Raw genomic sequence first — 14561 nt, 5'->3', positions numbered from 1 at the left:
TCCTGGGGTGTTGGTTCTGTTTCATCACTATGTTTATGACACATGGCACAGCCAGTGGGACAAATCGATGCCTGGATTGGCTTGTCAGCTGCGTCATATCCTCTATGGGAAGGCACGAAACATAGGCACACTGGGTATGGGGTGGGAAGAGAGAAGAGCGTCAGGGAAACATGGCCTTTTGGGTCTTCATAATTTATTCCTCTATAAATTAAAGTTTGTTGTTCTAATGGGTTGCAAGGGAGATACATTTAATCCACAGTCTTGTTATATGAACATGTATGTATAACATTTGAGTGGACACTTTTTTAAAAAAGCATTTTTCAATTACAGTTGGCATGCAATATTATATTAGTCTCAGATGCACAATATAGTAATTAGACATCTATATAACTCACGAGGTGATCACCCTAATAAATCTAGTACTGATCTGAGATCGTTATATAGTTATTACAATATTATTGGTTACATTCCTTATACTCTCCTTTATTTCTCCATGACTATTTAATAACTGCCATTTTATACTTCTTTGTCCCTTCTGCTTTTTTCACCTCCTCCCGAACCCCCCTCCCATCCCGTAACCTTCGTAATGGACTGTATCTGTGAGTTTGTGTCTGTGAGTTTTGTTGTTGTCGTTATTCCGTAGATTTCACATGCACGTGAAATCATATGACATTTGTCTTTCTCTATCCGACTTACTCCCTTCAGCATAATACCCTCTAGGTCCATCATGAAATATCTTTTTCCATCTCTTTACTTTTAGTTTGTGTCTTTTAATCTGAAGTGAATCTCTTATAGGCAACCTATGTACAGGTTGTGTTTTCTTATCCATTCAGTCACCCTATCTTGATTGAAGCATTTAATTCTTTTTCATTTAAAACACTCGTTGATGGATATGTAATTATTGCCATTCTTTATACATATTTTTGATACATGCTTTTTTCTTCTTAAGTGCTTCCAGCATACTGGACTAGTGGTCACAAACTCCTTTAGCTTTTTTTTTTGTCTGGGAAGCTCTTTATCTGTCCATTAATTTTAAATGAACCTTGCTGGGTAGAGGACTCTTGGATATAGGTCCTTGCTTTTCATCACTTTGAGTATTCCTTGCCAATCCCTTCTGGCCTGTAAAGTTTCTATTGAGAAATCAGCTGACAGTCTTATGGGAGCTTCTTTGTAGGTAACTAATTGCTTTTCTCTTGCTGCTTTTAAGATTCTCTCTTTGTGTTTAACTTTTGACGTTTTAATTATGATGTGTCTTGGTGTGGACCCCTCTGGGTTCATCTTGTTTTGGACTTTCTGTGCTTCTTAGGCTTGTATGTCTTATTTCCTTCAGATTAAGGAAGTTTTCAGTCATTATTTCTTGAAATAGGTTTTCAATTTCTTTCTCTCTTCTTCTGATACTCCTATGGTGCAAATGTTGCTACACTTGATGTCGTCTCAGAGGTCTCTTGAATTGTTTTTTTCTGTTGCTGTTCTGATTGGGTGTCCTCTGCTACCCCATCCTAATTCTCTGCTTCATCCAGTCTATTGATTTCCTTTAATGTACTCTTTATGTCAGATATTGTATTCTTCATTTCTGTTTCCTTATTGTTTTCCATCTCTAATTTTTATTTTCTATCTCTGTGTTAAAGTTCTCACTGAGTTCATCTAATCTTCCTCTAAGTTTATTGAGCATCCTTTTATAATGAGTGTTTTGAATTCTGCATCTAGTAGATTGCTTGTCCTCCACTTAATGTTTATTTCTTTTTCTGGAGCTTTGTTCAGTCCTTTCATGTGGGACATGTTTCTTTGTCTCCCCATTTTGGCTGCTTCCCTGTGTTTGTGTCTGTGTATTAGGTAGGGCTCCTAAGTCTCTGGTCTTAGTGGAGTGGGCTTATCTAGTAGGTGTCCTGTGGGACCCAGTGGCACAGGCTTCCCTGGTCACCTGAGTGAGATATGTTCCTTGTGTGTGTTGTGTATGCCCTCCTGATGTATTAGAGCCTTGGTTGCTGTTTGCACTTTGATGGCAGGGATTGACCCGTGGGCTGATTAGTTGTGAGGATGGGCCTGTGAGGGCTGACTCGACGGAGCAGGGTTCATTTTAGCAGGGCTCTGGTGCCTGCCCAGTCTGCCTTTTGGGTACGTCCTTTGCAGGTTGAAGCAGGTCACCGGGTGTGCCAGTGTAGAGGCCTCCTGGGAGGGGCCCAGCTGCAGGCCAGGTTTAGCCGCAGCCTGTGAACTTCCTCCAGGGCCACCTGGTAAGAGTCACTGAGCAATCTGCAGATGGCTGCCACCCATGCTGAGCTTATAGATGCCTCTAGAGGCCAAGCCAGAGACTGAGGCCAGAGGCTAGTGCTCGGCTTGCAGGCTTGGTGCTTCTCAGCACGAGGTAAGGGACATGCATGCCAAAGCCAAATGCTGCTGCTTTGGGTTTTGTGAGCCTTTGAGAAATTTTAGGAAAGTCTGCAGCATGAGCCAAGATAGGCCATTTGTATGGAAAAAAAAACCACTGGAGGCAACTTGGGTGGGCCTGCAGTTTGGGAGAGGTGGCGGCACCTGGATGGAGGAGAGGCCTGTGTTAGCCAGGTTGATGCAGATTTAGATATGGCGGCTGCCTGTGTCTGCATGGTGGGGCAGGGGAAGGCTCAACCAAGGAACAATGGACTCTGCCAGCACATGTGTCCTGGAGAAAGCCACCTATCCAGCCCTTGCCCTGCAGCCGTCTGTCTCACTCACCCACAATCTCTGCTAGTTTCCCACAGCCAGAGGTGATGGAGACTTCTCTTCCTGGCACTGGAACCCTGAGCTAGTGTGGAGTCGGGACCCCTCACTCCTCTGTAACAGGAGGGGTTCCTGCAGCCATGATAACCCTCCTGATTCTTGACTGCCACACACGGTTGTGGGACTGGACCATTTCGTGTCTCCACCCCTTGAAGAAACCTCTTATGTATGTTCCCAGTTGTGTGACTTCTGTTCAGCCAGACCTCAGACAACTCCCAGTGACACTTTTGAAGATAACTGTTAATCACAGTGAAGAAGAAAATGAATAAAGTAACTCATGTTTCTGATAGAGCAAGTTATTTGGCCGTACATCTTGGCAGTAAGCCATTTTTAAGTTTACAAAATATATAAACAAGAAGGTGATCTTTTTGTCATTGAAGGTGGCAAAATATTTATACAGAATTCTACTATGCAGAAAACTTACCTCCCTATAACCTAGCCAGTTGGAGGTCAGGTGTCCCTGAGAAGCCAGAATAGATGGACGCAAGGACCCTTCATTTTTTTTGTTGTGGTGGAACTTGAGAGATGTGGAACTCTGGCTTCCAGTTTCCTACAAGTGGACAGTGATGTTGGGCCAAAATGTTTGTGGGAACACTGAGCCATCTGTGTAGGCTCGTGAACACTGGTCCTCTTTCTGTCTCCTCACTGATTAGGTCGGAATGGGGTTGAGGGTAGACTGTAGAATCAGCATTTCTTTTAGGTTCCCCCAGGGATTCTCAGGGGCCCAGGTTTTAGAAGCATTGAACTCAAACCTCTGCAAGATGTAATGAACTAACTGAACTAACTGTTGGTAAGAGATGGCATCCAGCACTATAAAATGTTGGCCGTTTTCATAGCCAATTCCTTATCTTTTAGAAGAGATTAAAGTGTGCTGTGTAGTCTGCTTGTGTGTGAACTGGGTGAAAAGTTGGAACCAAAGATGAAGGGCCCAGAGAAGAGTTGACTTCCACTTCCTAGAAATTGGCCCCTGCTCTGAAGGCACTGGATCCCCGAGGCCCTTTCTAGTGTCTTGATGGTAGAAACAGTTCTCTGTGAGCCACAGCAGACTTATTCTTTGCTTTTGTTTTTCTAAATGGTTTGTTTTGTTTTTAGTCATTGGAAGGATTTAAAAGAACAGTTAAAAATTAGAGATATTTTTATTCCTCACTTTACCTCCTATTCTAAATTAGTGGTACTTACCTTAGAAAATTTGTCTTTGTTCCTATCCCTGGTTTTATAAATTTGTTTTTAATTTATTGTCACCAGGTTGCCAGTTTTTTTTTAATTTTAATTTCCCAGTTTTTGTTTTTGACTCCTCTCTTCCTCACTTGATCCTGTTAGTCCTGCTTCTTTGTAGGATGGCGAGCAGTGGTGGACTCAGACTGTAGTTCCTGGGCCTTCCCATCAGCCTTCCGTGGGGCTTAGGACCACACTGAGTTTAGAAATAGAGGCCAACTCACCAGAGACCTGGCTCATTAAACACCCAGGGTTGGCTCGTGGAACACAATCTCATACCAAGAATTTATGGCTCTGATTGGACTGTGTATAATTGGTGGCATATAAATAAATAGGGGAGTATCAGTGGCTTCTTTCTTTTTTGTGTGTTCAGAATTTTCTGATAGTTTGTTTCAGTGATTCTCCAAGTATGTCCCTGGATCAGCCTCAGCATCACCTGAGACCGCATTAAAATTCAAATTCTCAGGCTCATCCCAGACCTACTGGATAAAAAGCTGTGGGGATGCAGCCTAGTGATCTCCTTTGACAGGCCCCTCAGGTTAGAACCACTGGTTAGGATCCCTGTGGGAAAGTCTAATTTTCATTTTTTGGTTTTTTGTTTGTTGTTTTTTTCATCACTTAAGCTAACTGCGTATTTCTGGACATAGTGCAGAGGTCACTTAAGACTCAGGTCCTGTCCCCTGGGTGGGGCAGCTGAACGGTTTGGGAGGCACTAGGTATTGGGAGGAGCACACTGCTTTAGGTCTCAGCCGGTCAGCCTTTCTGAGTTGGGAGAGTGGGCTCCCTCTGTCCTCTCACCTTCTTCTCGGGGGTTATTGGTGAGAAAAGAGGGCTGTTGTTTCTGCTCTGCGTTTCCCAGTAATTGTGTAAGTTTTAGTCTGTCTCTTGGAGGTAGTGGTGTTATGGAACCTTGGACTTCCTGGATTTTAACTCATGTTGCAGATGAGAACTTGAGGCCCAAGATGTGAAACGACATGTCAGAGGCCACTGAGAGGCAGAATTGTGGTGCGACGTTCATCCACCCCAAAGCGGCCAGGCCCGCACCAGCTCCTATGGTGGGCCCTTCATTATTCTTCGGAACCTAATGCATTCCTAGTGTCCACCCATGCCACTCTTGTTTCTCTTTATAAATGAGGGTGGCTTTTATGTGTCACAGAATTCCCGTGGTGTCCAAGCACAGGAAGCCCTTGAAGAGGCTGTTTATTTACCCAGTTCCCATCAAACAGAATATGAAAGTTTGTTGAGGGTGGGAAAGTAGGAGCTGCCTGTGCAGAAGAGGCTTGAGCTTGTTCTGCTTCACCAAAGAGGCGAGCTGCATCCACCTGATGTCCAGCAAGGTGCTCATGGGGCCCAGACTCAAATATGCGGACACTTGGCAGACACACCTCTAGGCTTCGGCCTGTTACTTGCATTGGAGCAGAACCACATGAGTGCTCGTATTCTTTCCATAGTGTTTTTGTTTCGTTCTTTTCTCAGTACATAGATTTTAGAATTCTGTGGGCAGATAGATCATGCAGTCATGAGAAGCACGTGGAAAATACCAAACATGTCTTTTCTTAGAACGGGTGTGTGTATGTGCGTGCGTGCGTGCGTGCGCGTGTATGTATAGTTTGAACTACACGAGTCCACTTATATGTAAGTTTTTATTTTCATCAATAAATATGCAATGGGCTCAACTACACGTGAATCAAAAACAGTATTTTAGGGAGAGTTCAGTGCCTTTAACCGCCCCCCCCCCCCCGCCCCTGTTGGTTCATGGGTCAACCGTATGCATTCCCCTGTACCCCAAATGGACAGTCTCTTGCTCTCGTAAATGTTATTAACCTGTGCCAGGTGGTTGACAGGCATGCGCAGAGGTCCTCGTTGTGAAACACCTGATTTCCTAGAAGAGCCATGGGAACAAACGTGCATGTAAAACACACCAGGAAGCCCCATTGGGCGGCACCCGGTCTGGCTGCGTAGTTTTGTGCAGATGGATGGACATAGAGTCATGCAGAGTTGTGAAGTTGAGCACGTATTTCGCGGCTGTGTATTTTGTTTGCCTTGCCAGTAGCCCGTGTTTCTTCTTTATGTAGTTACCAGCGTGTGGAGGTCGCCTTCTTGGCAGATGCTAATTCTGCTTTTTCTCCCCTCTGCCTCTCCTGCTGCCTCCCAGGTTTCGAAGGTAAATGGAGTCACTCGAATGTCATCTCTGGGTACAAGTGCAACCAGTGCCAAAAAGATGCGCGAAGTCAGACCTTCACCGTCCAAAACTGTGAAGTACACTGCAACGGTGACTAAGGGGACTGTCACATACACCAAAGCCAAGAGAGAACTGGTCAAGGAAACCAAACCCAATCACCACAAGCCCAGTTCAGCTGTCAACCACACAATCTCAGGGAAAACTGAAAGTAGCAATGCAAAAACCCGCAAACAGGTGCTATCCCTCGGGGGGGCGTCCAAGTCCACCGGGCCCGCCGTCAATGGCCTCAAGGTCAGTGGCAGGTTGAACCCAAAGTCATGCACTAAGGAGGTGGGGGGGCGGCAGCTGCGGGAAGGGCTGCGGAATTCCAAGAGGAGACTGGAAGAGGCACACCAGGCGGAAAAGCCGCAGTCACCCGCCAAGAAGATGAAAGGGGCGGCCGGCTCTGCCGAAGCCCCTGGCAGGAAGATGTCGGCGGCCGCGGCCCCGGCCCCGGCCCCGGCCCCGGCGGAGAGGGCTCTGCTGAATGGACACGTGAAGAAGGAAGTGCCCGAGCGGAGCTTGGAGAGGAACCGGCCAAAGCGGGCCGCGGCCGGGAGGAACACGCCGGGCAGACAAGCACACGGCAAGGCGGACAGCGCCTCCTGTGAAAATCGTTCTACCTCGCAATCAGAGCCCTTGCACAAGCCGCACGAGGCAGCGGCCAAGCCCGAGAAGGGGGCTGGCCGGGCCGGGTGGGCGGCCATGGACGAGATCCCTGTGCTCAGGCCGTCGGCCAAGGAGTTCCACGACCCGCTCGTCTACATCGAGTCGGTGCGTGCTCAGGTGGAGAAGTACGGCATGTGCAGGGTCATCCCGCCCCCAGACTGGCGGCCCGAGTGCAAGCTCAATGACGAGATGCGGTTCGTCACGCAGATCCAGCACGTCCACAAGCTGGGCCGGCGCTGGGGCCCCAACGTGCAGCGGCTGGCCTGCATCAAGAAGCACCTCAGATCTCAGGGCATCACCATGGACGAGCTCCCGCTCATAGGTGAGGTTTCCCCTGCTCACCACCGCGTCCTGTGGTTCCAGCTTCTCCCCTTTCAGGGGAGGGTGTGCTCCTCTGGGCTCAGTCACTGCTCAGGAGGAGGCTGAAACCCCTTTTCTACAGGTCCTGGGCATTTGTGAAGAGGAGGGTTCGGTATCATGGCACTTTCTTTGCCCACTGGGCTGTCCCCTACTGCCCGTGACTCAGAGCCTCCCTGCAGAGGCCAGGGCAGTGTCCAGGGAGATGGGGATAGCTGCCCTTGTGGATTAGTCTGTTGGGCCACCTTAACAAGGTACCACGGAATGGAGCTCAAACAGCAGGAAATTACCGTCTTACAGTCCTGGAGGCTGGAAGTTCGAGGTCAAGGTGTCTGGCGGGAATGGTTTCTCCTGAGGCCTCTCCTTGGCTTGTAGATGGCTGTCTTCACTGTGTCCTCACTTGGCCGTTCCTCAGTGTGTATACACGCTCCTGGTGTCTCTTCCTTTTGTTAAAAGGACAAGAGTCAAATGGGGTAGGACCCACTGCATTTTAACCTGCCTCTTTAGAGACCCCCTGTCCAAATAAGGTCACATTTTAGGTAGTGTGGGTTGGGAGTCACGTAAATACTTGGGGGACACATTTCAGCCCACAAGCTCTTGTCGACCTCAGCCTATTTCTTCTTCTGCCTGATCTTTGTGTCTTCAGTCTCTTTGGTTTTTACGTGCGCTTCTGTTTCTTTGGTGACCATCTTGGCCTTCATGGGGCCCACAGGTCGGAAACATGTTTAAATTTCTCCTGAGAACAAGCACAGCTCTGGCTGGGACCATTGCCAGGCTCGCCTCAGTGGCTCCTGGTGAACGCATGTCCCAGCCTTGAGGCACTGGGCCCCCAGCAGAGCCACTCACAGGTGCTCTGGAGCTCCTTGGTCCAGCTTCTCGCCTGCATCTTGCATCTCTAGGTGAGCTCGCCCTGTCAGGGGTGAGGGTTCTGCAGAGTGAGTTTTCCTTTTGAGCCAGCTAGATAAGGTCACTCACTTCCCTTTCAGCTCTAAACCCATGAGAAGAAACAGGGTGCCTTCCCGCCTCTGTTTTGGAGATCCTGGTTTTTCAAAGGCTGGGAGGAAAGGAGACATTTAACAGTCATTTAAGTGTCAAGAATTGGCAGTAAGATGGGGTTCCTCCTGAGATGGAGGTTTCATTATCCCTCTCCGCAGGTGCCTGCCAGGGCTAATGCCTGAGTGAGAATCACTTAATTTGAAAGAATTCATGGTTTGTGGTCCCCTGTCAGGGATGGCACGTGATAGACAGAGATGTGGAGCTGTGGGAATAGGCTGAAATGGCGAGAGTGTCTCGGGAGCTTGGTGTTTGCTGCGCTCTGTGTGTACTCAGGCCATTGGGTAGTCGACTCAGAAGAGCATTGGAGCCCTCTCGGCTGTAGAGAGAGGTCCCGAGCCTGCCCCTTCCTCCCCCAGTGAGGGTAGCGGTGGGTCTTTTAGGGACGGGAGGAGTACTCAGGTGATGTCATGATGACAGCTCGCGACCTTTTTGTTCCAAGTAGGATTTCTTTGACCTTCTCCTTCCCATAGCAGCAGAAGCCACGTAGAAGCATCACCGTGGTGTGTGTGTTTGTGCTCCTGCCATTGCCTGGAAGCATAAAGCATCGTCACTGTCTGTAAAAGGGGTGCTGACCTGGCCTGCTGCCGATAGAGGCCCTTGGCTCAGGGTCTGATTTCAGTTGTCTCAAAGTACAAGGAACCTCAGTAGTTTTGAAACAGTTTCTAAGAATCCACCAAACACAGTCCCTTGGGGCGCTGCTGTGCTTCAGAGGGTGGGGTCAGCATGGGCTCCAGTAAGGGAGGCACCTTGCCAATCAGCAGCCTGCTGGCCCAGTGAATGAGCCGAACATGGCAGTCGAGGCCATGAAATAATGAATTTGCAAGAGAAAAAATGCAGAAATGTAGCTGGCTTCCCCTCAAGCGAACCTGTGATCTGAGCCACTGTAGCGTGTTGGGATAACTCGCTTCATTCACTCTCTCGTTCTGCCAGTCTGGTAGTGTGCTGCCAGCCTCGGAAGATTTTCTGATGGAGGGAGGCTAGAGTGAGGCCCAGATTCTGGTTGAGGTCGGGGCAAGTCTCCTCACTGAGTTTGCTCCATTATCCACAAAAACAGCCAGATCCATCCCTCTAAGCTGAGCAAATGGCATTCAGTCTGCTGCACACCCATTGATGCCCTGGTCTTAATCGCAGTCGGCCCGAGGTGGTCCAGGCTTACATCTGGCAGTCCCATGATGCCCAGCCCACCATTGGCCCTGATGCCATTCTCAGGCTATCAGTCTGGTGGGAGTCTTGCTGCTTTTTCTTTTATTAGTGGATGTAAATCTATCCCTACCCTCCAAAGACCTAAAACATCCTTGCTTTTTACTTTGCTCACCTGGCATTTATTTATCTCCCAATAGCCAGTGGGTGATTATTCTGGAAGATTCTCCCCACCCCCTCCCCTCCCCTTTATTGGCCAGAGGGAGGTTGCTTTTCCAGGTCCCATCTAGCTATAGATAGTCACTGTGCGGGCATTCCAGCATGTTCGAGTGGATGTACATTTGTACGATTCTGTAACTTGATCAAGGGCTGTAGTAGAAACTAGCTTCTGCATCCTCCCGAGGTAAGCGGTTCCTCTGTGAATGCATGATGGGCACACAGACGAGGTGCCCTCGTGTGAATGTTTCCTGTCATCCTGGAAGTCAAGTGGGATTGAAAATCAGCAACCTCAAGTGCACGTGTGTGGGGAGTGTTACAAGGGAAAATGGGATCGATGACACATGCTGCGTGTGTACAGTTCCTGACATCACAGCTGTTCTAGGTGTTGCTGGGCCATGGCTACGGCCGAGTGGCACAACCTAGGTCCTACCCGCCCCTCACCAGGGATGGGCTCCTGCTCCTTGTCTTGTTACATCTGCCTCCTTGGTTGTGTTAGGAGGGTGTGCTCCAGTGCATGCTGCCCCTGTCTGATGAAGTGCTGGAATGTTATTCTCATGGATCTGCATAGCCAGATCTACTGTTCAGGCCTCTGCTTATCATCTCCTTCCCTTACAGTCCCACTGAAGACAGTAGTCTCCATTATTCCCTAGCCTCAGTCGGCTTTATTTAACCCCATGGTGCCCCAAATTTGTCTTAACGCCCATTCCCGTGGACTGAGCTTCCTGAGGGTCAGAAATGATTGTTTGCTGTCCCGACCCCAGAGCCTGGTGGTGTCCTGACACATACGGGCATCCGTGGACTACCAGTTGAGAAGGAGGTCTCGTTCATGGTCCTTTTCACCAACTGTCCCTGTGTTTTCGCCTTTCACCATTCCAGGAGGCTGTGAGCTCGACCTGGCCTGCTTTTTCCGGCTAATTAACGAGATGGGCGGCATGCAGCAAGTGACTGACCTCAAAAAATGGAACAAACTAGCAGACATGCTGCGCATCCCCAAGACTGCCCAGGACCGACTGGCCAAGCTCCAGGAGGCCTACTGCCAGTACTTGCTGTCCTACGACTCCCTGTCCCCCGAGGAGCACCGGCGGCTGGAGAAGGAGGTGCTGATGGAGAAGGAGAGCCTGGAGAAGCGGAAAGGGCCCCTGGAAGGCCACACGGAGCATGACTACAACAAGTTCCATCCCCTGCCCCGCTTCGAGCCCAAGAATGGGCTCATCAATGGCGTGGCCCATAGGAACGGTTTCCGAAGCAAGCTCAAAGAGGTGGGCCAGGCCCAGCTCAAGACAGGCCGGCGGCGACTCTTTGCTCAGGAAAAGGAAGTAGTGAAAGAAGAGGAGGAGGACAAAGGCGTCCTTAGCGACTTCCATAAGTGTATATACAAGGTAGGGCTGGGCCCCTGTGCGATGGGGCAGGGAGTGTGGAGTGAGGCTCTCAGATGCCCGTTGGAGCTGGGAAGGGGCTGGCTGCCATGATGGGACCTGGGGGTCCTGGCGCCACCAGATCTGTTTCTCTGGGAAATGTCTGTAGTCTGCAGAGAGGCTGGGTAGTCAGGACACACAAGCCTTGGGGAATCTGGCCAGCTATGGCCGGCCTCTTCTCTCTCTTACGAGCTATGAGCATGGAATGAGTCGCTTGGCATCTCCAGGCCTTGGATTTCCTTTTTTGTCAGATGAGCTGAGTGTGTGCCCCCATGCGCCTTTGAGCCACCCCCATTTCGGCCTGGAGAATGGGAGCTGCCCAGTCAGGGCTGGAGGTTCTGGGACATAGAAGGAGCAAACCCTCTGTGGGCTGGAGCTCTGGCTTTCTTTGCCTCCTTGTTTGTTTTCTGCGTAGCCCACAGGCGCCCCCCCCCCACCACCACCTCCCACTGCTCTGTTCAGCCAGGTCTTTTCGTGGAGAGAGGTCCTGACAGAGCTATCCCCACACATCGCGCTGTTAAAAACCCATGGAGGGAAGAAGAGGCAGGGAGAGCACGGCGAAATGAAATGTGCACCGTGTTTTCCCAGCTCTGCCAGATCTTGTTGCGGCACCAGCCATCCTGCGAAGACTCACTCCTCTGAGAAGTGAGGCAGAGTCTTGGGGACTCTGCTTGGCAGCCCGCCTGCCTCGGCTTAGCAGTGGAGACTGCCACCTCCTGTTTAGCCAGTTCTAAAGCCAGGTTTGGGGCCGCCTCCCTCCCCTGCCTGCCAGGGTGAGTAGGGCACCCTGGTGGAGCTAAGAGAAATCTCTGCTGGGTTGCCCAGGCTTTGAGAGGTACATGGACTGGCTCCCGGGGGCCCCAGGTTTGGTACCAGGAAGGAATTGCTCTGTGGCGGGGTCCTGTTGGCCCTCGCGCAGCTCCCATGCTCCCACCCTATTGAGCCTGGCAGTTGTGTGGGAGTCGACAGACTTCTGTTACATTGGAAATCTACTGTGGGTTATCGCCACACACAGCCACACTCCCTGGGTTCCCACTGCTGCCTGGAGGCAGGCCCTGGCCTGTGCCTGCCTGGTTAAATCATCATGGACTTCTGATACCTGATCCATCACAGACACGTAGGGAGGCTGGGAGCGTCTCTGTTTTGCCTCTCCCCTTTGAATCTGTGCTCAGTAGTCACACCTTTAGCTGCTGTCCATCATACTTCTTAGTTTTCTGCTAGTAGTTAGCCCTTGCACTCCTGCTTGCCTAGAACTGTTCTACCATTAGACCCAGAAAGGGCTTGGTGTCCCCACTGTCATCTTCCCGTGACGCTTTGCAGAGACGACGAGGGTGGGAAATGGTTCCTTGCAGCCATTTAAGTAGTGAATGAAAAGGGAGAGGGCAGCCTGTGGACCGTAAATGCAGGAGTACTTTGGGGTGTGTTTCCTGAATGTTCGCCTGAGAAGCTCTCCTCAGTCAAAGCCACACATTCAGTCCTGTGGCTCTGAGTAGCCAACTCATGAAATGAAATATTTTCAACTTTTGTTACTTTTTATTTAAGAAAACCAATTTTATGAGAGCAAGTTGGATCCAAGCAAGAAGTTTTTTGAAAACATGCTTTGCAAAGGGTATTTTTAGATTTCATCGTGAAACTCTCAGAGTCCGAGGGCTGTGGCGATGCTCTGTGGCAGCTGTGTGCACGCTGCGAGCCCGGAGCTCATAGTTCTCCAGGCCCGTTGGCATCCTGGGGCCATTGACTGTTGGCTGCTGGGTGTCACCTTCTCAAATTATGGACACTCTGCCTTAGTGCAAAATTAGGTCCCACTAGTCATTAAGTTTTTATTTTGTAATGAACAGAATGTCAGCAGAAGTTCGGAATTGTACGGGAGTATTTTCTTTGAGTTAGAACCCCATGGAGTCCCTTATAAAGCTGAAATGCAAAAGCGGGTGCCAAAATCTTCACACTGTTCTTCCAAAGGCAACAAGAATGTGCCACACGCTCTAGAGCTATTACATTTTATGGGGCTGCTTCAGTGTCACCTCATTAGGGAAACCTTCAGGTAGAAGCCACCCTTCCTTGCCGCTCCTGTCACTCTGCACTTAGTGCCTCCTCACAGCTCTTATTTAAGGGCTGTATTCCCCAGGCAGAACGTAAGCCCCACAGGGCCAGAGAGAGTGTTGGTTTCGAGCACTGCTCAGTCTGCAGCCCCTCGAACTAGGCCTAATGTACAATAGGTGCTCAGGGCATATTTCTTCCATCAAGGGATAAATGTGCATGGTCAGAAAGAGTGAAAGGCATGAATCTTACGAGTTTGTCTCTGTAAAACAACACATCCTGCTGTGTAGGTTAAAAATAGGCTCTAACCTGGAAATCCCAAACTAGAACAGTGAGCTGTTTGATAAAAGGAGGTCATTTTGAAGGTTACTGGGAAAAGGGCAACATAGGGGTGATGTTTGATGTCTCAAGGTGTCAAATCTAATTGAAAAAAAAAAAAATTAAGCATAAATAAAGGCATTCCTTGCCCTCCCTGGGGAGGTGCAAAGCAGGGACAGCGACAGCAAGTGGCCTCTGTGGTGAGAGCAATCGGGTCGCTTTCATTCCCTCATCCATGAGGTGCGGTTGCTCTTCTGGCCAGTTTTCATGTGACAAAGACCTTTGGGGCACAGAAGTCGCCCTGAGTTTCTGTCTCAGGATCCTCCAGGCTTCTTTCTTGGGAGCCTAGTCACAGTCCAGCCAGTCCCAGCCCCGATGCTGTCAGTGTCTTCACTGGCCCACGGCCTTTATCTTCTCCCTCATGGGTGAACTGAGGAATTCTGCTCCTCTTTCCCCATTGTACCCATTTCTCCAGAAAGTGAAAGCCATTCTTTAAACAGAGTACCCTTGAAGTGTACTTCTAGGTTCAAACATGCTTCTGCCATGGCTTCCTGGTCTCAGCCTGTTTCCGCCGGATGCCAGGTCCGTTTGCTCCTGGCGCCGTGATGGCGGTGTGCCCTCCAGCGCCCTTTGCTGGCACTGAGGAGCCTGAGAGTGTTTTCCTGCCTTCTCTGCTTGTATTAACTTGGGATACAGACCGGCCCACGGCTGTGGGGACGCACCCGTGGTGGGGCGGCCCGATGCAGGGTTAGGGCTCAACGTTGTTGCTTAGCTGGACTCTCCTGTTTTTGTTTCCTTTCCAGGGAAGGTCTGTTTCTTTAACAACTTTTTATCGAACAGCAAGAAACATCATGAACATGTGCTTCAGCAAGGAGCCCGCGCCAGCTGAAATTGAGGTAGGTGAGCCGAGCCTGTCCCTTTCCTGGGGCCTGATGACCCGAGAGGACTTGAGTGATTGACTTGTCTGTCTTCTGTGTCCTGGGGGCAGCTAAAAGTTTTAACTCCTGTTAATCTAGATTTGTTCAGCATCAAAAAAGGTATAATGAAGAGAGCAAACCTCCCTGGCTTGTCCCTGACTTACCCCAAAGGGCTGAGATGCAGAGGCCAGGGGTGAGCCCCGGGCGTCCTCCCAGCTGGCTGCTTTCCCCCGTCTTCTG

General features: G+C 49.8%; 1 protein-coding gene across 5 annotated transcripts in view; it reads left to right on the top strand.

Moving 5' to 3' along the window:
* Positions 1 to 14561, top strand: part of JARID2 (jumonji and AT-rich interaction domain containing 2) — a 240290-nt gene that overhangs the window by 207540 nt on the left and 18189 nt on the right. For all 5 annotated transcript variants that reach the window (XM_016130062.2, XM_036236976.1, XM_036236982.1 and 2 more), the window contains 3 exons: positions 6128 to 7184; positions 10511 to 11013; positions 14208 to 14300. In XM_016130062.2, coding sequence (XP_015985548.2) covers positions 6128 to 7184; positions 10511 to 11013; positions 14208 to 14300 — 1653 coding nt within the window. The remainder of the gene's footprint in view (positions 1 to 6127; positions 7185 to 10510; positions 11014 to 14207; positions 14301 to 14561) is intronic.

Source organism: Rousettus aegyptiacus, unplaced genomic scaffold (assembly GCF_014176215.1).
Source record: "Rousettus aegyptiacus isolate mRouAeg1 unplaced genomic scaffold, mRouAeg1.p scaffold_m13_p_1, whole genome shotgun sequence".
Taxonomy (NCBI): Eukaryota; Metazoa; Chordata; class Mammalia; order Chiroptera; family Pteropodidae; genus Rousettus; species Rousettus aegyptiacus.
Note: the sequence above shows the minus strand (reverse complement) of the source record. Positions and strands in the feature narration are given on the sequence as shown.